The 26,601-nt window shown below is 41.5% G+C and overlaps 1 protein-coding gene and 1 long non-coding RNA gene across 6 annotated transcripts in view; one reads left to right on the forward strand and one right to left on the reverse strand.

Moving 5' to 3' along the window:
• MOB2 (MOB kinase activator 2) overlaps nt 1–17,884 on the forward strand; it is a 115,979-nt gene extending 98,095 nt beyond the window's left edge. For 4 of the 5 annotated variants that reach the window (XM_014960072.1, XM_014960069.1, XM_014960073.1 and 1 more), the window contains exons 2-5: nt 6,413–6,573; nt 7,796–7,889; nt 14,896–15,020; nt 16,563–17,884. In XM_014960072.1, the coding sequence (XP_014815558.1) occupies nt 6,413–6,573; nt 7,796–7,889; nt 14,896–15,020; nt 16,563–16,873 (691 nt within the window). In that variant the 3' untranslated portion in view covers nt 16,874–17,884. Of the gene's footprint in view, nt 1–4,891; nt 4,944–6,412; nt 6,574–7,795; nt 7,890–14,895; nt 15,021–16,562 lie in introns of those variants that run through there. The other variant, XM_014960074.1, reaches the window with a different exon arrangement.
• LOC106898673 lies at nt 709–18,903 on the reverse strand. The gene is made up of 3 exons (XR_001413960.1): nt 18,787–18,903; nt 1,213–1,276; nt 709–764 (listed from the first exon to the last, which is right to left on the reverse strand). It is a non-coding gene; the product is annotated as an uncharacterized LOC106898673 (long non-coding RNA).
• Nucleotides 18,904–26,601: the final 7,698 nt, after the last annotated feature.

Below are 26,601 nucleotides of genomic sequence, written 5' to 3' on the forward strand. Positions count from 1 at the left end.
TAAAATATCATTTGATAACATTTCTATAGGCATCTTATTTTTTGATCTTCCTTAAAATAGATTTTTCTTTTTGTGCCACTTTTGCATGCATTGCTATGAACCATGGGGCTGTCACCAACACCAACTAAACACATCACAGCTGGATTGTCAGGGTCGAGACATGCTCTCTCCTAAATTTGCCAGGCGTTGCTAGGATTATACCAGTTAACTTTGGGTAAGAAATGGGGTTAGTTATTAAATAATAAATATTATTAGTAACAAAATAACCCTCTTTGTCCTATAAGGTTCATAATATGTGATGATTTTCATCCCTACAGACTTGAGATGATTAAGAGTTTTAAGGTTTGCAAACAGGGAGACAAATTTTGCCATGTAAGGCCTGTTGGACCTGTTCTGTCAATTTTCAAATGGGAATCAGTGTGTTTGAGACTTGGCTGGAACCTGAAACTGGTTCGTGATCCAGAGGGCACAAAGTGCTTGGAGTTTTTCCTGCAGCTCCACTCCTCCCCACTGTAAGTTTTTTTAATAAACTTTTTAACTTTCTAAAGTTAACTCATATATCTGGTACTAAAATCACTTTAATATGCCACATGAAAAAGAGAAAAGCCACTGATTACCTGTATTTAAAAAAGAAAAAATAAGCGGGCACTCACCCCAAGGGTAGTTAGTTGGGTGTGAAGGGTAGGAGATGATGATTGAAGCATCACTGTTTGTCCTTGAAGAGATTTCGGTATCAGATGCCATCTAAGAAACTGCACAGCTTGCTGGAGACAGTGAGAAATTATTATAGCTGTGCTGGCTCCCTCTGGAAAAAAGGAATCCTGACTTGGTAGTGATAATCTCGAATTACAGGATCACTTTAGGGAAGTTTGGCATTTAATAAATCCCTAGTCTTCCCTCTGTGTGATCAACCTTGTAAATAATCAGATTCTCACGACTAAAGCCATGGATGTCTGGTACAATTCCAAAGTGATGTGAAAATAACACATCAGGTTATGAAGAACATCTACATAGTGGACATCGTGTCTTTGATGCTTCTTCAGCTAAATCAGATTGCTTCACATGTGCTTCTTTCTAAACTAACTACATCAGTTTAAACTGAAGCACATCCTCAGTATTTGTATCATGAATAAACTTTGCATTTTACAGCCATTTTCTGCTATGAAATGGGAATACTACTTTCCTCGTATGGTTTTAAAACTAAATTACTACCTGGGTGGTGCTTTGAAGATGCTCCAAAGTGCGAGTTCTTCAAACCCAAGAAACTACTGGGCATCTGATCAAGAAGGAAATGAGAGAGATTAGAAGAGTATCTTTATTAACTGAGATGGGGTAGGAAAACAAGCCAGGAAATTGGCAGTTTTAGTTGATCTTAACCAGGGAAAAAGTCATCACAGCCCAGTGTGCCTGTCACTTGGTGAAGTGTCTTCTACATCTCTTCCTCCAGTGAAATCCAGGCAAACTTCCTGCTGCTGTGTTTTCCCAGCTGAATGCAAGGTTGAGTATGGAAGCCCTGCCACAAGAATTAGTGAATGTACTGTCTTTGGCTGGATCCAGTTTGCTGAACCTCTTTCTAAGACTTCAGACAACTGACCTCTCTTCTGCCATCTCTTGTCACTTTTCCCTCTCTGAAGCTTACTCATGGGTGTGACGTGGCCTGTGGCATCAATTGAGTGCCTAAAGCCAAACGAACACAAGCCTATCCTGGGAGTTACCTGAAGAATTGGGTTGTACTCTGGTTTGCCTGTCAAAAAAACCCTGCAGAGTGCTGTCTCCTTGGATTCCCTAAAGATGTTTTTTTCCTTAATTAGTAGTTAAGCACTGATAGACAGGTTTTGGTCTAACCCCTTGACAGACCTTCACCAAACTGCTGCGTTAACAGTGAAATGTTAAGATGCACTTAGCAGAATTCTCTTATTTTTTTAAGAAAGACAGAGAAACATGAATCAGGACGTCGGTTTGCTTTAGGGTACTTGTAGCAGCATTTTGAAAGGTACTGCCCCTTTTGTGGTCTTATATGACATTTAGCTACATTTTACAGTAAGACATCATCTACAGGTTTGATGTTTCCTCAATAGAACAGTAAAACTCTGCTGTTGTTGTCACTTTTCCTTTCATAGAAAGCAGGCTGAATGAGCTGTTGCTGAATGTGCTGCTTTATACTCCCTGCTGTAGTCTTCACTTACAAGAGTGTTCTGGGACATCTTGGAAATGGCAATTTTTCGTATTTGTGTACTTTAAATGTAAAATGAAAAATGGAGGAAGGCATCTTGAATGTGAACAGCTCACAGCAAAGTAAAGAATGGATGCTTTGCTTTGCACATTTGGAGTTGGTTCCAGGTAGATGGTGGTTTTTTGCAAGTCTTTGAAACAACACTGAACTTCGAGGTCGGGGAGAGCAGAAGGAAGGAAGGTAACTTCTAGACTTTACACTGGTAGTTCTGGTAATTGCGCACGTATGAGCTTTGGTTTAGCTAGAATATGGAAGTATATTATTTGTTGATTCTTTATCTTAGGTAATCATGTTTTTAAAACTGTTTTCTCCCTACTGCTGCATGCTCTAGCTGTGTAAGTCTATACAGAAATGCTTTAGTATTGACAGTTTACAAACTAAATCCATGGCTTTACAGCCTAGACTGAGCATGACTCAATTCATATGAGTAAGTCTGTCTTCATAACTTAAGTTCTGCCTAATTGAGGAAAGATGTGTGATGCAGTTTAAAACTTGATGTTTTTAAGACTTGAATTTTTTTAGTTTGTGCTTCCAATATTTGGACTGCGTCGTATCCCAACCGCAGTGCATGCAAGTCATGAAAATCTGCTGGTAGAAACCATTTCTCTGGTCTTGCTTAGCTCACAGCAGCTGCTGTGAGTTTGTACTGCACATGGTGATTTGACATTCAGGTTTCAGTGGTGTGAATAAACCCTTTGATATCAGTGATTATGGGCATTTTGCAGGTTCAGTGATGATACCCATGAGTCAGGTTCTTTTTTAAACTTAGCCAAAGCTTTGGAAGGGGGTAGAGCATGGGATCCTTCAGGAAGCTTCTGTTTGAAATGCTTCAGTTACAGCACCAGGTGGTTGTGGAAAGACTTACACAATCTGTTAAGAAGATGCAAAGTGGCTGCATGTACTAGTCTAACAGAGAGCTGACATTTGTTTGGAAATGAGGGGGTTTGGTTTTTGTAAAAGGACAACGTATAGTCATTTGCATTAGCATTCTTGTGAAATACATTTAGTGTTGAATTTTTGTTTCTTTTCTTGAAATGGGGAGAAGATGCTGAAGTGAGAATGAGGTACGCACTATCTATTTCTGTTCAATGGAAGGCTTGCCTCAGCCTCATATGTCTGGCTTCCTTCTATGGTTTCCCTCCAAAGCCTGGCTCTATGACAGACTCTCTTTGACGTCTTCATCTCTCTCCCCCCTCCTCCTCCTCTCAGAAGAGTGCTTTTAGCTGACGTGGCACAGCCCTAACCTGGGGCCTTTGGTTTTAAGTATCCAAAAGTAAAGCAAAGACACAAACTCTCTTCTATACAAACTACCTCTCAGTGATAACTTTTCTCCCCAGTGTGATTAATGCGGTTTGTTGAACCAGTCTGTGAAGCTGAAGGTATTTTCGGCATGATTGTTACTGGAACTATAATTTTATTTAAAAGTCAACTTATCCTTGAATGCCTGAATCCTGCCCCCTCAAACCAGCCCCCCAAACCACTAAACCGAACCAGCTGAAAAAAAACCCTAAACGGTGTATTCTGAATAGACTGTAATACTGTCTGTCAGAGGCCCAGCAGGTATGAAGGTGCTGTATGGAGCGTGCCAGGCTTGGTTTCAGCAGCGTAGGAGTAAGGCAGCCTGTGCTAGGAATTAAGCAAATCAGTGGCCCGGAGTATTTTTTATCAGCTCAGGGCCAAGTGCATAGTTTCAAGTGGATTTATGCTCTTGACTGTCAGGGTAAGGTAGTTTCAAGTCTTAACGTGGTATTCCTGCAAAAGAAAGAGGTCAAACATGTTGCTTCATCTGCTATAAAGTCAGGTTACACACTATTAAACAAGACTATTGTTTTATCCTATTACATTTTCCTTGAATATCATTTCAAATTCTGTGAAAATCTGAAGTCTCAGGCCCAAGCATAAATTAAGAATATTTTTCATAGCTTCTTTAAATCCCTTTAAGGCCTTCCTGTAGTTCTTACTTTCATGGACTTTTCTTTCTTATCTGTAGCTTATTTTTACATGGTGAGGTTCAAATGAGATCTAGCAAATGTAAGGGTTTGAAGACAAGAATAGTTAGCTGACAACCAAGAGCTACTGGTCTAACTGAGCAACCCCTCTGTATTAAGAGCGTTGTGCTGAGGAACATCTGACTTTGCATGTCCTAAAACATACCTCTATGGAGCAGCTATGAGAATTAGCCCAGGTTACTTCATTAATAAATGTAAGGAACAAATCTTGCAGGCTTCATTTGAATTGGAACACACTGCTGTGGAAAAAGGAGATGGTGGGAAATGTGCAAGAGTAGCTATGTGCTAAACTAATCTTCACATATACTGGGTTCAGTGGATTCTCCTGCTGTATTTGTATTGTTTAAAAAGACACAGGTTCCCCTCCTTCTCATTAATCTGCCTTTCTCATTAACGTATGGAAATAAAGTGTGACCATCTTTTCGTAATAGAGACCTAGTGCTTTCTGCACATCTGTGGTTTATATAAGTGCATATCATGCCGTTCTCACTAAGTTTTCCTTAATGATGGCCTGATGGCCTTCCTGAAGTCTTAAAGTCACTCTAGTCTTAATTTACTGGTTGGAGAGAAGTGTAACGAGATTCAATGCAAGTTCAAGATGTTGAACAGTGGCAGTGCTGGTGACTGAGTTATACTAAGTTAGGGTGTTCCTGTCTTGTGGAAGGTGAATCTCGGTCTCTTCTTACTGCAGTGCTGACAATGTGAGTCATTATGAAGATGGGTTTAATGAACAGATCAGTGAAGAGCCCATAGAGAAATCTGAATAATCATACTTTATTTGGGGAAAGCACTAACACTTCAAACACCATTCCAGGAAAGATGTGCATCCCATCCTCCCGGCAAAAATTAAACCTGCATGTGTCTCAGACAGAGGCACAGTTGGAAGTATTTAAAGCCTGTTAAGAGCCAGAACGTGAGGTCAGTTTCCTTTGGATGGGATCTAGATGAGTTTTAAAAGCAAACTTAATGTAGTCATCTGCAAAGGTGGGCTTGTCTTGCTTTTACAGATCTTTAAAAACCTCTTTAACCGAGAAAGTCTGACATTATAAAAATCCTGGTATCTCTTCCTTGTGATAATGCACAGCAAGTATTGCCTTACTGCACTTGTCCCTTGCCATTACATGTATTTTCTGTCTCTGGTTAGGTGGCTTTTTTAACTGTAGAAATACATGGATGTGCAGCTGTTTGACCACAGAGCCTAAAAGACCAAAGTGCAGACCTGCCATCCTTCCTCAGGAGTCCTTACTGAACCCCTGGCCCAGGAATGTGGGTTGGTTGAGAGTCTAGTTTGAGGATGTTAAGAACAGATTAGGAGGAAAACTCTAGTCATTACAACAAACACTTTAGATGGCAGATGAAAATGCACAATATGCCATGGAGATAAATGCATTTTATGGAATGTGATTTATCTGCTTTTATAAATCCAAATGGAAGGTTATTTCTTAATGTATTGGATTTTAAAGGATTTTCAGGGAAAAAAAAAAGAGCACTGATCTTTCTGTCTCAAGTAACCTGGGAGCTGAGGAAGCAGGTGTTCTTGTAGTTACCAGTGCTTCTAGCTGGAGTCACAGATGCTCGATTGCACGAGGCTGCTGGTATTTGAGAAGAAGGCAGGGCTGGAGTAGCGAGAGATGCTGTAGCTCTGAATGAGCAGCGCCAGCACATTGTGTGGAAAGAGCATTTTCCCAACTGAGAGCTGTCTTCTTGCAGCAGTCCGCTTCTCCTCTCCCTCAAATGCCCGTTTTGCAGGTGACAGTTAAGTGTATGATGCAGCAGATTGTTCATATACTTGCATTAGAGCAGCTCCGTCAGGCACAGTGCCATTCTGCTGTCACCACTGTTCATAGGCATAAAGAGACTGTCACTCTCCCAGTAATTTCCAATCTAAACTGACAGAAGGGCAATGGAGACAGAGCAGCTCAGTCTCAAGTTTCTTAATGCCATTCAAAACTTCCAGTGTTACTTGAAAAAAAGTGACTGAATTCAAATACACTTTTAAAGAAACTAGCTTTGCCTTAATAAAAGAATAATTAAGCTAAGGGGATGGAAGGCAGGAGGAGCAGTGTAAACACAAATACAGAAGTTTGGATAAACCAGCTTCTTTCAGGTTTCTGTAGCTGTTCATCAACAGTAAAGGTAACCTTTCTTCTCCCTTTTTTATCTCTTATAGGAAGTCCAAGGGAAAGCCAAACGGTAAAAAGCCAGCACCGGAAGAGAAGAAACTTTACCTAGAGCCAGAATACACAAAATCCAGAATTACTGACTTCGAATTTAAGGAGCTAGTGATGTTACCACGAGAAATAGACCTCAACGAGTGGCTAGCCAGCAACAGTGAGTATTACCATCGTACAGCTCTGTGCTTTGCTGTCCACACCCAAGAAGGCATTCATTCATTCTGTTTCTTTTTACTGTTTTCAGTGCTTAGAAAAACACTCAGTGACTATTTATGCTTACTGCATAATGCATGTCATTATACCTTGCATAGTAATTAAGCTGTCTTATGTACAAACCAACTGTGCTCAGCAGCATGGAAGCCTTGATGCATTTCCTTCTTCCAACTCCCTCGCTGTGGCACTGAGAGCATTAAAGTTTTTGATGCTCTTTTGAGGGACCATCAGATTCCCTTTGACTATTTGCTAAAGCAGCTGGTTTAGCATGTTTCTGACTTGAGCTATTGGTCTTCTAGAAGCATCATAAAAATGATAGTTTATTAAGACTCGTATGTAAAGCAAGGTATGCTTAAAACCAGAAGTTTTGAAGACTTTTGGTTGGATTTTTTCTTACTCCTTCCAAGCTTTGGTGGAATTACTGTGAATTTAAACTGTAGTCAAGCTGGAATTTAGGGATGTGATTGACTCCTGTGACTGAATGCTGTATCTGTCCATCTCAGTCCTGATTGACAATATTTTCCTGTGCTTCTGCTTCAGCTGCCAGTCCTAACCTGCAGCTATGACCCAGTCTTGTTTACATTTTCAACAGCATGTGCTAGTAGCAAGAAACTACTTTAAACTAAGAAAGTTATAGAGACTCATTACGAAAAAATGAGGTGCCCCCTGAGTATTAAGATGTCAGTTAAGTTATCTCAGGAGACTTTTAAAAAGTGGAAGTGTACTAGTTTTCATGCTGTTTTTCTTTTTTTTAGAAGGAGATATGTCATGAGAACTATTAATGCTGTTTTCTAGCCACTGTACATTTTAAGTCTGACTTCAAAAGAACGTAGCAAATTGTTTGCCTTCAGCTTGTAGTAGAGTATTCTACTGTAAAGGTGAGACTGATGACGGAGACACTTTCCAGTCTTGCTGCTTAGTGAGTAATAAGAGCTGATGCACCATGGTGCTTTCATCTTAAATCAAAACAAGAGCTTTCATTCTGTGTACCTCTTTGTTTTGCACTTCATAATTAGACTAATTTAGCTAAATCATGTTTAAATTTGTATGCAAGCTCAAGACTCTGAGGTCACTTCACTTGCTCTATTTAAATAATTGTCTGGAGGATAACCAGTATTTGAAAGTATTTTACTTCTAAATGTCTTTCCTTTGTGTTTATTTTTCAGCAACAACTTTCTTTCATCACATCAACTTACAGTATAGTACAATCTCAGAATTCTGTACAGGAGAGTCATGTCAGACCATGGCAGTGTGCAATACGTAAGTCCATATTTACAATTACTGGGTTTCCATGAAGTCTTCAGAGTTGCTTGGGGGAGGATATTGGATTTGGATGGCACTGGGCAAGTGTTTTACAGCAGTTTTTACAGTAGTGAAGGATGGTGGAAATCTGTTTCTGTGGAGGATTAGAGGGATGAGAATCTTGGACTATTCTGAGCTGGTTTTATAAGGTCACATCAGAGGGGCAAATTACCATGTGTGTAGCTTGGGGGGAGAGGGGAAGAAGAGGCAAAGCTGTCCTTACTGGTAACAGTGCTGGGATTCCATAGAAGGCCAGGGAGGATAAACGAATTGCGAAAACCTCAGAGGGTGCTTTTGAGAGCTGGAATGCTGACAGAGCACCAGGCTGCTTACAGATAACCTCTAGCCTGATGTGAGCCACTGGCTTTCTGCCCAGGCCCCTGGGTACAGAGGACACAAGTGGCAGCTTTGCAAAGAGTAAGGAAAACGTTTTGGTTTGGCACTTTCCCCCTGTAGGACTTAGTAGACTTTTTTTAACATTGACTAGCCGTCACTTATGAAAGAAAGCTTTGTAGTTTCACTGTACATGGTGAATATAAGAAAAAGTTACCATAAACTCCTGCTCTTGATTAGCACAGTCCAACTTGATGGAATATGAGATCCAGTCGAGTATGAATAAGCCTGTTGTGTGGTGGGTTTTTTTCTCCAGCACATGTGTCGATAGTCCTTTTCTTCCCTCCTCTTGCATTTCCTGGGATTAATTTAGTTGAGGTGGATTTTGAAACAGAAGACTGAGCAGTTAATGTTATAGTACATCAAACAAACATCCCAGGGAATGCATGCAACAGAATCAGAGCAATATATTGTATTTCTGACAATTATTATATAGTGCTTAGAAAGAAATCCTTGCTTAATGCACTGGGCTATCTTGAAATTAATACCAGGGGCTTTCTTTGAGAGCACTCTGAAGAATGCAAAGTGTATAGAGGATATTTTTGCATGTAAAAGTTGGAAAGATAACTGTCAGTAGAGAATTAAAGGCCATGCTAGGGACTTTGAAAGCAGGCTGGAACAGAAAGTAATAAATCTCTGCTGGACCCAGATTTTATCAAAAGGAGACAAGACAGCATGTCTCTAAATGAGAAGTGGTGATCATTGAGATGAGTATTTTGTTGACTCTTGCTCCCTGGCTTTCTCATGTTTTAATTCCTGCTGTAGCACTGGCTGTCCAAAGGACTGAGTTTAACTGTTTATCCACTTGGCTGATGGGAAATAGTGGCTGAAAGGAGGTGGTGGTAGGGAACCTACGTAAGCGTTGCTCCATTCTGCTGTAGTGAGTCTTAAACAAGAATTCTCTGTAAGCAATTTATGCTGCAGAATAAAGAAAGGAAGTGCCTGTAGGCGGCTCCAGCTGTAGTCTATATTTTTAGTGGTGAGGACCAATAGCAGAATGTTCCTATCCTTTGTTTTGGAAAACTGAAAAAATTGCACTCTTTGGGAATAACAGGAAGCATGTCTACACTTGGGTGAAGCACTTGAAAAGGTTTGTGTTTAACTAAATCATAACAGCTTAAGTATCTTCCTGTACTTGGGGGCAGATGACTGATTCATGTTTGCAAACTGTCAGCTGCATGTTTCATTCTTCTATCAAGTGTGTGGGTCTATAAGAAACCACAGAGGTGAGATCACCAAGCTACACACCTCAATACAGTTCAGCTTTGAAGGCCCTGTTCATAATTATGTTCTCCAAATATCTCTAATGACAATTTTGGGTAATCTTTATCTTCTGCCTTTTTCTGCCTTTCCTACCTCTTTCCTTTTGGAAGAGATATGCCTAAATGGAACAGGGAGAACTGCCTCAATGATGCGCATGTGTTCATATCCAATTATGACTATGACAAAGCTGTATGTCACTCGCCTCCCTCCCCCTCCCTTTTTTTAAAAAAAAAAATATTTTACCCTAATACAATAATGTAGGGACATGCTTATTGTGTTGGAGAAACACCAGTTGATACGATTTATTGTGCCTCTGACCAGTCTTCAGTATATATAGAGTATCATCTAAACATTAGAGTCAGTTGCTGATTAACCTGATGGACACTTCAGATTTGACTTCTGTGGCTGTGATCTGTTTGTTCAGGGACTTTGGAAGAAAACAGCATCTACCTGTATTAGATTGCTACAGAATTGCAGTACCTTGGAATAAGGGTGCAGTTTGCCCTTTTTTTTCAGCGCTGATTTCTAAGTACTTCAGTATGAAGGTCTGCATTCTGTTCCCCTCCTGTCTTCCCTGCCCAGTTCTCTAAGGCATGTTTGTGATCTCACCATTCTGGTCAGCCTAAGGAAGGCTTTTTGTATTCTGTTGAGATGTTGAAGTAACTATTGAGAACAGGTTGCTTGTCAAGTTACTTTGCATTCAAATGCACTGCAAATACTCAATCCTAAATTTAGAGGATTTGCTGGCAAAATAAACACCAGTTGCAGTTAAATATTTGAGGTAAGGTTGTAGCATCTCAGAGAAGCTCCAGCCAACTGACAAACTGCAGACAGATGCAGCTTTCAGCCCTCTGTCAGAGATATGAGATAGTGCAGCCAACTGCACACAATGAGGAAGAGAAATTGTGCGTAGGGTTACTAAGAGACATCTGACCAAAGCTTAGTCTCCTTGTAGAACAGATGGAAACATTTGCTGGCAAGGTGGGATACTGCCAAGAGAATTACCAGAATGGTCAGTTATCTTCAAAATTCAGTGAGGGTGGCATGAATGTAACTTCAGGAATTACTTAATTTTGCTCATTAATATTTTTTATCACTTGCTGTAAAGCAGGTACTAGATTTTTAACGGAGTATTTAGTATCCTTTATAGCCTGTTGTTACACAAACTAGCTTTAAAGCACCATAAGCTGTAAACTGGTTTTCTCCCTGACGTTTGGGCAGAAGTCCTCGTAAGTGCTGAAGCCAGTGGAGTACTTAAGAGTGTACAGAAGTGCTGTTTCCAACGCTGAGATTACAAAACTTCTGAGGCAGAGACCAAGGATGGATGCAAACTTCTAGGCAGCCCACAGATAGATAAGAGTGAAAGGGCTCATTTTGGTCCACTGAAGTCTGAATGAAAATATTCGTACTATTATGAACTAGGAATTTATAACTCCTTATCACTCGTTTTTTCTAATCTTACAATCTCTTTTCTTACATCTACCTTGCCCTTAGTGTCTTTGCATATGGAGGGTATTTCCTTTTAGAAATCTTAACTCAAACTTCCATATTTTTGCATTTTCTTACATTTAAGTTCCCTGAGCTGTATGCTTCTACATGGTAGCTATGGTGGCTCCTTTCTCTTCCCCCTGCCTTGCACCTAAACATTTCTTTGCCCCCATCAAATCATTAAAGCCATTCTGAGTTGCTGACAAGCACTATGTTACTGCCCTTGCACTTGATGCAGTTTGCTATCCTGCTTTCTTCATAACCCATCTTTTGGTATTTCTAGCAGGACTGTCTCTCCTTCCTTTCCATACCTCCACAGCATTAGGCCCTTCTCTTCTTCCGTAAGTTTTTCTTATATACAGATATAACTTCTGTTCTGCCATGGCTTATCTATGTCATCAACACAAACCCAGAATGTTTTAGAGGAAAAGGGATAAAATATGTACATGTTTTAAGATGCTACACTGTCACTTTGTGACTTCATAGAATGGTAGAATCACAGAATGGTTTGGGTTGGAGGGGACCTTAAAGATTCCTTTAAAGGAACCTTAAACAGTTCCACTCCTGCCATGGGTAGGAACACCTTCCACTAGCCCAAGTTGCTCAAAGCCCTATCCAACCTGGCCTTGAACACTTCCTGGGATGGGGCAATATGTGTTATACTTTATTATTTACACCACAGGCTTTTCTCTGTTAAGCCTACAGTAATTTCTCCCTGGGATTTAGAATGGGGAAGTTCAAATCTGCCAGAATTTTACACAGGAAATAAAATAATCAAAATCTGTATCATGTGAGCACTCTTTGAAAAGTGCCTTTAAGCATTGTCATCTTGTCCTCTCTGCTTCCCATCCATTGCCTAATACAGGACTGTACTGTCACAGTGCCAGTGGTAGAATGGTTAGGCTTCTGTGCCCAACCAAGCCCTTCAATGGCCCCAACCTGCTTCTGATCTTGTTAATGGAGAAAACTCCAGCATGGGTGGGAGCTGCATACCAGGTATGAAATGTTCATGGCACGTCAGGGGCTCCTCTCTTCCTCCAAGACCTGTGAAGGCTCTGTTCAGAGCACTTGAAACATCAGGAAGACATGTGATTCTAACCAACAGGACAATCCTTGTAGTTATCCCCTTACTCGTAATGAGTCTTCTCTTAAATTCCTATTTTGCATAATTAGCCTAATTTTCAAGGCCAGGCAAAAAGCGTATACAGTGGGATGTTACAGCAGATTTATTAACTTATATTTTCATGTAAGTGAACTTGTACAGTTGCCAAACTGTTTCTTTTAACTAAAATCCAATTATTCAGATTCATTTTTGTGCCTAAGGGCAACTCGAAACTATGCTTTCTATCTTACAGCTGAGGATTTCTGCAGCATGAGAAAATTGCTGAGGTACAGACAGTCCAGTCTGCTTCTGCTCTTGGCAACAAGCATTGTGTTAAGACCCAAAATAAGCCTGAGTTGCCTAGAACTGTCTTGCTCCAGCTTACTGGAGGACTAGACAAATGACGAGGCTTTTGTTTTGTGCACTACATTGTATAATTCCTTATATGTGGATTGTATAAAGGAAGTAAGCAGTGATGAAGAACACAGTCTATGCCTAAGGACCCAAATTCTACTTTTGATGCTTTTAACTCCTGTTTTCATCCACTTGCTTACCTTTTATGCCCTTTTGCAGTCAATCCTGCTCTCTCTAGTAAACAACAGGATGACCAAGCACAACATGCTGAAAATGAGCTGAAACAAAAATTCTAAACCTTAAATGTCTGCAGAGCTAGAACAGTTGCCCGTCCTATCTTAAAGTTTGAACTACTCTATTTATTTCTGCAGCTTCCTCTTGTTTTCATATTGCTTGGAGCATGAACAGTGTCATAGAATGGTTAGAGTTGGAAGGGGCCTTAAAGATCCTGTAGTTCCAGCCCCCCCTGCTATGGGTAGGGACACCTCATAGTAGACCAGGTTGCTCAAAGCTACATCCAACCTGGCCTTGAACCCCTCCAGGAATGGGGCAGCCACAGCTTCTCTGGGCAACCTGCTCCAGTGTCTCACCACCCTCAGAGTAAACAATTTCTTCCTAACATCTAATCTAAATCTTACCTCTTTCAGTTTAAAACTGTTAACCCCTCCCCTGATAAGAGTCCCTCTCCCTTTAAAGTACTAGAAAGCTGCTAAAATATCTCCCCAGAGTCTTCTCCAGGCTAAACCTGGAAAAGCTGAACCCAGCTCTCTCAGCCTGTCTTCACAGCTGAGGTGCTCCAATTAGTGTCTTCACCTTACCACCCTCAGGTCCCCGAAGAATCTTACGGGGCAATGAAAACACACTGTAAATTAAAACTTTTTATTTGCTACTTAACATTTTTCTTTAGTTGCTTCAGGACTGTTCTGCTGGTCAGTATATATAAAACTTCACTTTCCAAGTGGTCTGTATAGATCCTTCCAGTTCAATGCAGTCTAGTCCCGTTAGGCACAGAAAAAAACATTTAATCTTTATCTTCCATTACAAAAAAAAAAAAAAAAAGGTGTGCAGAAGTGGCTAAACATCATACTGGAGTGGTATTTTGTCTAGGGCTACAGTGAGGCTTTAGTGATTTGCGTGAGCAATGTCAGATAACTGATGATTAGCCAACAGCTAAAAAATGTTATCCTGGCTTTATGGGCTCATGTGTTGGATGAGGTGGTGTCTTTCTAGCCAAGTTCTGATGCTCAGACCACTTCCGGCCTTGCTCCCAAAGGCAGGCAGCAAATGCCACCTATGCTGTGTTCTGGGGAGACCAATACAATGGATTTCTTATCAGTCCCATAATGATACAGGACTGCGCCTGGAGCTCAGGCTGTTTGAAGGAAGAGTTCAGGAACTGGAACTCAATACACCTCTAATGTGACATAGGCAATCCCTTATCTGTAAGACATTTCTCACTGAGTGTGCCTAACGCGATGGCTCCTGGTAACAGTTAGAGATGCTTTAATTAACCATGACTTAAAAGAAAAAAAAAAAAAAAGGAAGGAACATACCTGCAGTGCTTTTGTAGCCTTGAGATTCCTCTGTCAGGTGACGGATGACTGCAGTTAATCAAGGTGATTACAGCTAACTGATTGAAATATGGTTGCTTTTCAAGAGCCAGACAATATGCTAATGTCTCCTGTTCCTTCAGATTCAACAGAATTGCTGGTGTTGAGTTGTTGAGTCAAATGTAAATGTAGATGTTTTGGGGAGTCTGTAACCAAAGGAGCAGAATTCTAAGGCACACTGGTAGGGATGTGCAGAAGGGTCCTGAAAACTCTCCCCAGACTGGATTTTGGCACAGGATTTGTGGCACTTAAAAATGCTGCCAGTACTTCAAAGCCGGTGTTCTGGAGCCACCTTCTGTCTGTTTAATAATATTACACTGCAATACTAATTTCATGGTTTTGATGTCAAGCATCAGAAGATCATCAGTCTATCACTGTGCAATGCTGTTCCCCTTTAGAAATAGTTATATAATGCTGTCCTGTACAGTTCTACAGACTGTAAGTAAACCCTCAGTCTGTCATCGGTAGGGAGTGATCACTGCCTCAGTAGAGCTCCTCTCCATGGAGGCCTGTCAGCAGGTGTTCTGTGCTCGGTACTACTACTAAATTGATAGGGAGAAACAAAATTAGCTAACAGAAATTCAATGTTTTTGATGTAGAAAGATACCCTTAAGTGAATCTCTTCTGTAGCAGCTATGATGTACGTTGGTAATGTTGCAGCTGTTGTTTTATATTATTTAGACACTAACCTCTTAGAGGAGTGGAGCTGAGGAGCCAAGGTATAATGTGGTGACACTGTCAATTCTCTCCACAGACAGTACTACTGGTATGATGAGCGGGGAAAGAAGATCAAGTGCACTGCTCCTCAGTATGTTGACTTTGTCATGAGTTCAGTGCAGAAACTAGTGACAGATGAGGACGTCTTTCCAACAAAATACGGTACGTCTGCTTTTGGACAGGTGCTTCCTGCAGCTATTTGCAGATGCCATTAAGTAAGGTGAAAGTTGGTGTTCAGCATATGCTTTAATACCAGACAGCTTTCAATTTTTTGGGGGTGTGTGCTTTTAGGTTTGATTCATTCTTGCAGTAGGAAAGACTTGCACTCTTGGCATATGAACTGGGGTGAAAGGCTCACAGTCCTGTCCCCTTGGTTTATATTTCACCATCAGTACATCTTCAAACATTTTGAGATCTTCTAGCCTGTATTCTGAGAGGGTAACAATTTGAAAACTGACACACGTATGTGTTCAATGCAGCCTGCTGCTAGTAAAATTTAAACTTGTTATTGTTTTATTATTTCCTTTAGACCCCTGATGCATTAAGGGGGAAATAAATTGGATTGCCAGGAACGTGGCATGTCTTCCTTGCCCAACCAGGCCTTGTTTCACAAATTGTTTGCAGCCTCCCTCCTCTGCCAAAGATTGAATAAGAATGTGATTTTTAAGAATTGAAAAGCAACAGGAAAGTAATTTTAACTCAAATTTGTATCATAACAAGATCGCTACATGCAATGCCTTTGGTTAAGAGGAGGAAAATAGAGACCTGAAGTTATAACAGGTGGGCTTAATCACAACTAAAAGCAGCTGGGGTCTTGAGCTGTTTCAATAGATAATTGGGGAACGAGGACATTACAATATAGCAAACGTTAAGCTAGTAACCTTTGCTTACAGGCATCTTGATCTGGAAAGAGGCAGTGTGTAGGAAGCCAGGTGCAGTTGACTCTTTTTTTTAATTTAAAATATGGTTATTCAAGGGTAATGAGGACCTTTCATGCAAGTGGTTTTGACCATGTGGCCCAGGGGCACTTCAGACCAGTAACATACTTCCTACTGTGCATCACACACGGGATGGCAGATGTTGCTTTTTGGCTTGCCTCAGTTTCACTTTCAGTCTTACCAAAGCAATTGTCTTTTACTGTGCAGGCACAGTACTGCTCCAGCAAGCACCATTTCAGCTGCACCTGATAGAAGGCAGCCAGTATATCCTTCCATTTCCTTTCCCATTTGATAGAATTTCAACAATGAAATGAGGAAAGTCCTTTCATATAGTTAATCAATCTGCTGCACACTGCCTGTGTACCTTAGCTTCCATTTCAGGATCTGTGAGTTGGTCTCCCAAGCATTACGTACTTCCAGGGGAAAAATCTGCTACTCCTGGACAAAGTAGATAAGGTCCCAGATGAACCTCTCATTATTATTGCAGCCAGTAACAAAAAATGTTCTGGTTTTAAAGAATGATTACGCTTGCTTCCTGATTTGTGAACCCTTAGCGTTTAAAACTTAACTTCAAATGAAATTGCTTAAAACCCCCTTAGGTTCTTCCCCTGAATTCCTGTAAAAAGAACAAGAGGAGAGGATGATAGAGGGCCCACAAGTTGTTTGCTGTATGAAGTGGGCTAATTGCTCAGCCCAAACAAATGCTGCTGTGGGGCTGAAAGTGAGCAGCTGGAGCTATCACGGTGTTTCCCTGTCTTCCTTTCAGGCAAGGAATTCCCCAACTCCTTTGAGTCCCTAGTGAAGAAGATCTGCAAGTACCTGTTCCATGTGCTGGCCCATATCTACTCCTCACACTTTAAGGAGACTTTGGCACTGGAGCTGCACGGACATTTAAACACACTCTACACACACTTTATCCTATTCATCAGGGAGTTCAACCTCGTGGACCCTAAAGAGACCACCATCATGGACGACCTCACAGAGGTCCTCTGCAGCAGCAGTGGGAGCAGCAGTAACGGGAGCGGCAACGGGAGCAGCAACAGCGCAGGAGCACAGAACCACGTGAAAGAGAGATGAGCCCTCCTACAAGATCAAAACTAACATTAAAAACAATATCTATTCTGTGTGTATGTGTATGTATACATTCAGATATACATACAGACATATACAGCAATGAAAGCTGAAAGAAATTATGCTGCCACCACAGGACGTGTAGCCGTATGGAACTGTATGGAGCTTTGGTTTAATGCGCCACCTGGCGAGAAGTTGCACCAATTTTATTTTATTTTCTGTCCACTCCTCCTTTTACTGATGCAGATGGATGATGAGTGCTGTTTTTAGAGAAGAGCCAAGCTTAAGAGTGGGGCCACTCTTGGGTTTTTTTGGTTGGTTTTTCATTTATTGTTTGGTTGGTTTTTTGTTTTTCTTTCTCTGGTCTTGAGTGCAAGCCCTTCGTCTTTCTAGGATGGTGGTCCTGCCATTTAAAAAAATATCTATTATATTATAAGAAGTGACTTTTACTTTGAAGTGGCTTAAAATGCAGGTTTGTTTGGGGTGGTTTTTTTCGGGGGTGGGGGTGGTTTTCTGGTTTGGTTTTACATAAACTGCCCCCTACCCTGCCAAAAACTCCCCAGTTGAGCGCATCTTGCCCTTTGTTAGCTTGGAACAGGAAGAAACTCCTGGCTTGACTAGAGTAGCAACTAGGGGCTTGCTATGTGCTGAAAGTGGGCATGATTCCCCAGTTGTCCCATCTACCTGGTCACAACACATAAACGTGCAAGAGGATCCACAAGCCTTTCTGCTTATTGCTCCTACAACATATATACTCTTTTCTCTGCTCCCCTGCCTCCTCTTTTCCCAGGCACACCTCTCCAAATAAAAAGAGTAAGATCACTGGAGTCCAAACCCCATGTGCAAGAGCCACCACCATTTGCTTCCCATGGAACAGAGGCCCGGGGAGGGGGGAGAAGGGTACAATGAGTCAGTCACCGCCTGTGCTAGAAAGATGGCTGTTGGCATAAAATTATATTGTTGGCTTATTTTAGTTCATCTGTTCTATAATAATAAAAACAAATCTATCAGCCATAAGCTTTGTTTTTGTGTTTGCAGCGTCAAAAGTCAGCGGAATCCACCCATGTAGCTTCCCTTTCACCACTGAATGCTGTTGGCCCTGCTGCCAATCAGCTTTATAAATAATTGTTTGTCTTCCACCCTGTAATTTTACAATTGTAATCAATTCCTTGCTCTTTCTAGTAGTGCTAGGAACCTCCTCCCCAGGTAATCTGAAGATAAGCAACGCTTAGAAAGGAGTACATTTCCTGCTTCTACATACTCAAATTCTGCAAATGCAGGGGGGCATCTGGATATTTTGTAGCAAATAGTGTATCACAGTATCTGTGGATACAGCATTGTATCAATATTGTATCTGGACACTGATATTACTCTTTCCTTCACATTTCCACCGAATTCTTGCAGTCAGCATTTCCAGTTGGGAAAAAGCCAAATTTTGCTTGCGATTGTGTTTCTGTCAAACCTGTAGCAGCCTCTGAGAACTGTTTGTTACTGGTTTTGGTCATTATCCTGAGGTATATACATCATTAATAACTGACCTGGCATGAATCCTAGAAGGTTCTTCTCAATGAGATCTGTAACTGTAGAAAGGAGAGCAAGTGCAAAGAAAAAAAGAGCAGGAAGAGCATAAACAAATTGGGAGTGGGGGGAAAGCGTGATCAAGAAAGGAGGAAAAAAGAGGAAAAAGCACAAGCAAGAAAAAAGCTTGTGAAGTGTGTAAGAGCAACAACAAAGGAAGAAAAAATGTGCAAGTGAGAAAGAGGCATAAAAGTGAGGAAAAAAAAGAGCAAAAAGGCACGAGCACGGGACAAAGGAAGTAGAGGAGCAAATGAGAGAAAAGGACCTCAAACTTTGTGAACCCGGACTTGTCCTTGTGTTGTTTCCAAATTGTGGGTACCATGTGAACAGACAGAACTTACAGACAGATGTGTTGGAGTCTCTCTTGACTTGCTCATCTGGGTTCTGTTTCCCAGCATGTCCTCCTCCTACAGCCTCCATAGCCAGGTGAGTATTCCCATTCAGTCTCCATGCTGATGTGAGCCTTTCCATTAAAATTCCCTCCACTAACATCTGAAGGGAGAACCAGAGGTCAGCAGAAGCTATGATCAGAGCAGTGCCATTTGTAAGGCCCCTATGCTACTTGAAGTGACAGTTCACGGTAAAAAAGTAATAGCAAGGACAACCCAAAGCCAAGTATTTTTGTTAATTGGTTATCTACTTGTAAAAACGCGTTGTAGTCTTAATTCTGAAGGAGCATTTAGAAATCATACACATTTGGGAAAGGTTAGACTTGAACAAGATGCAGTTTAACTCTCTCTCTATGGAGAGCCTGACTTGACTTAGCTACAGCTCTTTAATTTTCAGATCACAACACAGTGCTGTATCTACATCAAATGCAAGGGTGACTAGACCTTAGCTCCTCATAGAACTGACAGACCCTCATAGGAAGGCTGGGAACCCACGCGTTGATGCAAAGCAGCAAACTATTAATTCAGCTACCAGGAGAACAGTGAAGTACCACATTACTTCTAGAAGAGCCTGCTGTTGTTCATGGCAGCTGTCCCAGGTTTACTCTGCAGGCATTTGATAGTCCTGAAAGCATAGAAGCTTCATCTAGCAGGGTAATCTTTTTATATTTTACAAGCAGTTAACAAGAACACAAATAATGAATCCTATTTTAGTGTAGCCTATCTTGTTGGGTTTAGCAGTGGGAATAAGGAAAACACTGAAATATTGCCAACAGTACTGTTCTTGTCAGGAGTAAATGTTACTGTAGCACTCAGCCTCAAGACATCCAAGCATATTTCAGAGGTTACTGAATTATGCTGTAGTAACATATGATACAGAAGGGCCATTAAGTCTTCAGCTTCTGCTTGGTTGATGCTACTGAAGCCTGTCAGTGACCTTCTATGCTCGCAGCATGTCACTAACTATGCACACTGTAAGCACCCAGCCCTAATCCCCTCGTATCTAGAAGACAGGCTTAGGTCTTCTGACACTGAGGAAATTATCATATTGCTGCTTTAAATGTGTTTTGTAAATTGCTTAAAGCACTGTCAGAACAACAGAGGGACCTTAATTATATACACCAAATTCAACTGCCCCAATCCCCCACCTCTCTTGCTGTGAAGATCACGATGTACCATGCCATTGCTGAAAGTGCTGCTAAATCAACATACAAAGCAAAAAACCACAAACCACCCCAGAAAAAAAAAACCAAACCAAAAACGAAACACTGGTAGAAGGCACCTTTTGAACTACCTACACGCATAACCCTGGCATACATGCCTTTTGCAGGCCTTGCCTGCAAACATCTACCAGTGCAGAATCCCTAACCAAGTTTCAGGCCTGAAACCATGGCAACAAGCACAAGTCATCACAGGGCTAAAGTCTTTCCCTTAAAACCAACAACACTCATGTGTATGTTTTGTAGGATTGTGTTCCTGACACTTGGTGCTCTGGACACAAATGATTTGAAGAGCTGAGGTTGCATAAATTTCTAGCAATAGGGTGAACTGTTAAAGCAATTCCTCCCGCCCCAGTTTTGTCATTATCAGTAAGTTTTGGAGACTGCAGTGTCCCTAAGAAAGCCAAGCATAAGCACCTGTAAATAAGAACAGGAGGAAAATAATTTCTTCATACATGCTATCTAGAACAAATGCCAGCAGCAGGTAAGCAAGCACCAAGGTCAGCAGCACATGTCCATTACATGGGCTATGGCCATTCACGGGCATTGGAGACAGAACAGTGCCACCAAGTATTTCACACAGAGAAACGGCCACTTTTAGCTTTGACCTCAAATCAATGAAGCTGCGTAGAGATCACAGGACCAGCTTCACCCCCAAGCCTAAGACAGGTCCTGAAGTGTCAAGCTGTAAAGCAAATCAGGCATCTTCTACTCCAGCTCAGCAAAATCAGAGCTACACCCTTCTTTCTTGCCTGAGAACTGCAGAAATTTACAAAGTCTGAGATGCCATAGAGCATGCTCATTTTATAACCAAGAATCTTAAGAAAATCAGCCTTGCTTCTTATGGAACACTTTTCTGAAGATCTGAGGAGGGAGAAAGAGTTGTTCTGGCTCGGAAGTACCACCAATTCTGGCCAAACACATGCATGCTGAGGTGTTCCTGGAAGGGATAGGGGGCGAAAAGTGGATGCTGTCAGATAGCAATTAGCTCCTGCACATTAGCAGGAGACTCAAAGACTCTCACAGAAACAAGCAATCCCAGAACAGAACAAGCCAACTTCATGAGCGCTTACTAAGTATGCTGATCTCATACAAAGCCACGCTTCATCAAAGAAGCCCTTACTCACAGCTGTCATGTAACTTGTCCCAGCCAATCCTTAGCTCACCATTTCAGCTGTTAACATAAAGACTTGAATCCAGAAACTCTTCCATTATCTAAACCGAGGACAGAGGAATAGGTTGTTGTTTTATTCTGTTCAAACCTACTGAACAAATGAAACCAATGTTCATCGCTAGCACAAATGGCAACACCAGTCAGTTTAAATCTAGTTCTGCTGTCTGGGTGCTGGCAGTAGTTACAGCACAGAGTCTGGCCAAGTTATCCATGCTGCTGTGGCAACACTAGTGCCTGAAAACAACCTCGGTACCTGAAGGATTTAAAGACAGATCTGGTATCTTTACTTAACACAGCTGTATGCAGTACATACAAATCCCAGTATTCCCAATGGAACTGATGATACAAAATGAGAAAAACACCAAACAGCTGGCAAAACCCCCTCAGTGTCCTAATAGGGTCTCCATTCTTTTCATGGACAGAAGAACTGTTCTGGTTATGACAGCTGACATGAACAATAAGACTTTTCAAAGCTAGGTTAAAATGTGACTCAGAACAGAAATTGTTGTGGCCAAGCACTCAGATGAGAGGATATTCAGACAGCTTTGTCTAGCCAAAAAAAAAAAAAAAAAAAAAACCAGTCATCAGAATGACCCTGATAACCCAGACTCATAAATACATGGATATAATAAACACACAAAATAAGAATTAGAAAACATTTTGTAAACAAAAAAAAAAAAAAAAAAAAAAGAGAGAAAGAAAGAAAGGACTAGTCTCAGTTCTCTGTGTCAACATCTGATAATTCTTTTCATTATATGTACACAAGAGGCATTAAAATACGCTGATGCTTTCCCGTGCACAGCACAGAGAGTTAACATTCTCTCACAAAGCAGTGCAACATCCCTTACATAAAACTCCTCCTCTTTTTAATGGTCTCTTGGATAATTCAAAAGAAAGGGTACAGCCTTTCCGCTCAGAGGAGAGCATCCCTCTGCAACACCAGCTCAGGTACAGAAAGGTCAAATGCCATCTCACAAATTACTTCAGCTGCTGTGAAACCACTGCTTCACCTGACATCAGTAAGGCTTAGAAGACACTTGTCCTGAAGCAAGTACTGCCCTCAAGGACTGTAAAAGGAAGCCTAAAAAAGGAAAACAAACCAATCCTTGGCACCAGTCACTAATTTCACTACCACACTGAACGAATGAAATGATCCGGGGTTCCCCCAGAAGGGCTTTATGCAGGTGAACAAGGAGTTGAAGGTGAATCCTCGCTCTGATAAAGAAAAGAAAGGCTGCACAGCTCTCCAGCACCACGTATTCATTAGACTCCCTTCAGGTCACTCAGCAGCTAGAGTCCCATTCCACTTCTTTCTGCATGGACTGAATTCCTTTAGGAAAGACTTGGAATCTCTATTTCCAAGCAGATGAGACTTCCTAACTGACTTTTCCCCCCTCTTAACTGTACTTGACCAAGTATCAAACACAAACCCCTACCTTCCATAGGATTCATTCCTAAAATAATGTCAAGGAATATTCTTTCTCTTCATAAGCATCAAAGCTTATGGAGCAGTTTAGGTAGAAGAGCTAAGTTTCATATAAAGCTTGGTAGACAATGAAATAGCTATTAATACAGAAATTCAACCCAATTCTCCGTGTTGGCAAACATGATGGTTTTGTTTAGTTTTATTGCAAGCTAATGCTAGAGTCTATACTGTCCCTGTCACGACAGAGTGCAGAGAGTCAGACAGTATGTCTGGATTTGGATGACTAAATGTAAGGGATAATTTTACATTGCAAGGTGGAAATACATTGCTTTTTAAAGTCTTCTGTAAAAAAATTGGGGACACTGGTATTGCAGACAGCCAGAATACTTATATCCGCCTATTAAAAAAAACTTTAATGAATAGGGAGAACCCTGTGCTTAGTTCCACTTAAAAAGGATAATCCAGAACAGAACTGGAAACCATCATTGAATAATCCAAGATTTTTACAGTTACAGAAAATCTCTATAAAACCTGTAATAGAAAGAACTCTGCGTCCTTTTCAGCCAGGTTAACTGACACTCAACAATTTAGGAAGGTTAATTTCAATCCTTGTGGCTATAAAACCTGTCTCAGCAGAAGTGAGTACGAGAAGCAGGAGTAAAATTGTGCCTCAAGACCAGCTGTACCCACTGCAGCAGAATTGTGAAAACTTTAGCTACTTTAAGAATGTTTTCAAGAGAGCACAAATAATATAAAATGTTTTTGAATAATCTTACCAGTTTAAAAACTATTTTAAACTGGCTTAAATGAAATCTACAGAACAGATGCTGTGCTGTGATCAGAGTCATGGTCCTGACACTGGGATGCACGTAGTTCCTTCCAAATCTTAAAATGAGATGTGCATCAAGACCTCAATATTATTCATGATTGTGAATTCTTTCATTGTTATACCAGTGACCCTCATGGTCTGCAGAATGGCAAAGAGACGATACTTCCTTGAATTTGTACCTCTTGACCCAATACGGTTTGTGCAGGAAGCCCTTCATGTCACTCCCAGAAGGATGACATTTGTTGGCATGCCTCTGCCAAACAGAAATCATGGTTAGAAGCCCAGACACTTGGGAAGAATCAGACGGAATCTATAGAGCAAAAGCAAGCAGACACGAAATTCCAGCTGGACAGGTAAGGCTGCTTCCACAGGAGATTTTCAGCTACAAAGCTACTACTTGAGTTCAGGGCTTACGCCAGATCAGTTCACGCTCACGCAAAGCTCAGCACCAAGACACCAGAAGACTGCAGAGGTTGCCTGAATGGTACAGCCTAGCCCCTTGCAATCACAAGCAATGCTGCAATGGACGTTCAGCACAGAGACAGAGGGCACATTTGTATCCTGAGCTCCCAGCCCCAAACTCCCCATTGCACACCGTGATGGACTGAAGGTCAAAAGCCACACTTATGACATGCTGCAGGAAAGAAGAGGAGACCTTCAGGGAATGATCAGTACCCACCCTGCTCCAAATCAAGCTGAGCTGAGTATGAACCTCCACATTGAGCAACTACTGAGCTGCCTGGCAAAAGGAACAGTGCTGTGCCATGCATGCAGATAAGGTAGCTCAAGCAGAGCCACTGAAGAGGGAATGTGCATTTTGCGGACCTCCACAGGAACACAGCCTGTCTCAGGCTGTAACTGCTCTTTGCCACTCACAGTCTTATTGATCTGTTTGTGCTTAGGGGCCAAATCAGAACTGCCAGGACCTTGTGAGTGCCATTAGGACTAGGTAGGACCTGAGTGCTGGTTTTCTGGACTCCTGTCAGTGCCCGAGAGCTGGTTTGACATCTTCTCAAACCTGGCCTTTCCACAGGATGTTTACGGACCATCGTGGAGATCGGGTACCCTGGCATCACCTTTCTTCTGCCTACATCATACCAGTAGGCTGCACTTAGTAACAAGATGGCGACCCTGTGAATAAAGTTTATCTTGTGCCGTAACCACTGCTTAACTGTGAAAGCACAACAAATACTCCAATCCATCAAGGAATTTTGATTGGACTAGAAACCCTCTGCGCTTCATTATAATCTCCCTGATGAAGGCAAAAAGCAAAACTACAGCTGGAGAAGAGGGATTAAAAAACCATTATAACAGTTTAATTATCTGTTATTACTGGATTAGCATTTGTTTCTGATCCAGGTGCTCCTTAGATAAATAGCTCAGGTGGTTTATAAGAGCATTGTTTTATTTTGCAGTGAAAGACTGAAAGGCCCATGAAATGAAAACACAGGCATTTTTTAAAGCTGGATACCCAAAATGAAGAAAGCTTAAAGCAAGACTCCATCTGCCTGTCCCTTTTTTTTGCCTAACCCAAATTTGTAAACTGCTGGTTGATTTCAAGCAACCTGGGAGACAGGTAGGATTCTCAATGTGATTAGAAAGTTTTCACAAGTTTTACAGAAACAAGCAACCATTGGAAGGGCAGAAAGAGCCTGTAAATGAACCCTCAACTTTCCTGAGCAACTAAAAAATTACAACCTGTGCGCCCATTTTACCGGGTGCCAAAGAATCTGCACAAGAACACACACTCTTAAAAATCCAGAAATGCAAAGCGAAAGAAGAGCTCAGAATCGACCACAAATCACAAATTGTAAAAATCTAGCTTCTGACACATGGGCACTTGTGTCAGCACGGGCTTGCACAACCGGGGTAGTCTGTGTGATCCAGACTTCCTCTGCAGTCTCTCAGTTTGCAGATACCATGCTGGGTCTTAGTGCTGTATCACAAGAAAGAGAAGAAATGCCAAAATAACTTTTCACTCATTATCAAAGAAAGAAATGTAGCACCTGCACCTGAAAAGAGCTACTCTAAAGTGATGTGCTGAGAAATGAAAGAACCTGTCTTCAAGGACAGGCCACCAAGGTTGTTTGCAGACCTGCTCACTGGAATATGCTGCTGCCAGGTTAAGATCTGGATTCAAGTTCCAGCCTAAGCCACAGAGTTCACATAAGCAACTGAGAGAATCACTGAATTGCTCTTCATCTCAGTTCTTAAATCTGCATAATGTGGACAACAAATACCTCTTTTCCTTCTCCTTGTCTATCATACCTACGTGGACAAAGCTGTCCCTTGCTGCACTATCAAAGAACGTAATGGAACAGACTTGTAGCTTTCATGTGCTACTGAAATAAACCTCAATAATATGCCACAGTATTTATCTGTATGGGCTCCTGTGCTAGTGGGCTCTACTTCACCTTTCCCTTTGAGAAGGACTAGGTCATACATGGTCCTTCCCCTTGTGCAAACAAACTCTGATGTTTAGCTGTGTCCCTGTCACGCTGAGACTGAAGGATGTCATGCCTCTGCAAAGCTATGTAGAAGCGACACAGGCTAGAGAGAAGCATATCCACTCCTCTGTCTCATCCTCTCCTGTCACTGCACAACACAACAGACAGGAGGCACACAGTACAGCTTGTAAAAGTCTTTACGAAGCAAGGAGAAAAGACAGTGTCTCTGCCAGCCAGTCCTCTTTGAGGAAGGTCCTGTGTCCCAGACATTGTTCTTCTCCATACTAGCTAATCAGCAGGGCATCGTACAACACCCAGCACAAAGCACGGTAGCACAACAGGTCCCAAGCTGCTTCAAATAACATCTGATGGGTGACACCATATTCTGCCTTCATATACTGCCTCTCTAAAGAGTTTTTGCACATTACAAAGCTTGTTTCTCCACCCCTCTCTTGCAGGAAGCGGAGCAGCAGCAGCTCTGGGACCAAGAGGCAGACTTGGAAATTTATCTTCATGCAAAACACATTAGTAACATGCAAAACACACTGTTCATACTTGCAAGTGACATCATGACACTTGGTTCTACCCATTACCACTCACACTGCAGGGATTGCGACAACCGTTCACACTGGACATAGCCAGCACTGATCTACAAGTTCTGGCTGACTCCA

The sequence above is a fragment of the Calidris pugnax genome, unplaced genomic scaffold, assembly GCF_001431845.1.
Source record: "Calidris pugnax isolate Ruff unplaced genomic scaffold, ASM143184v1 scaffold435, whole genome shotgun sequence".
NCBI lineage: Eukaryota > Metazoa > Chordata > Aves > Charadriiformes > Scolopacidae > Calidris > Calidris pugnax.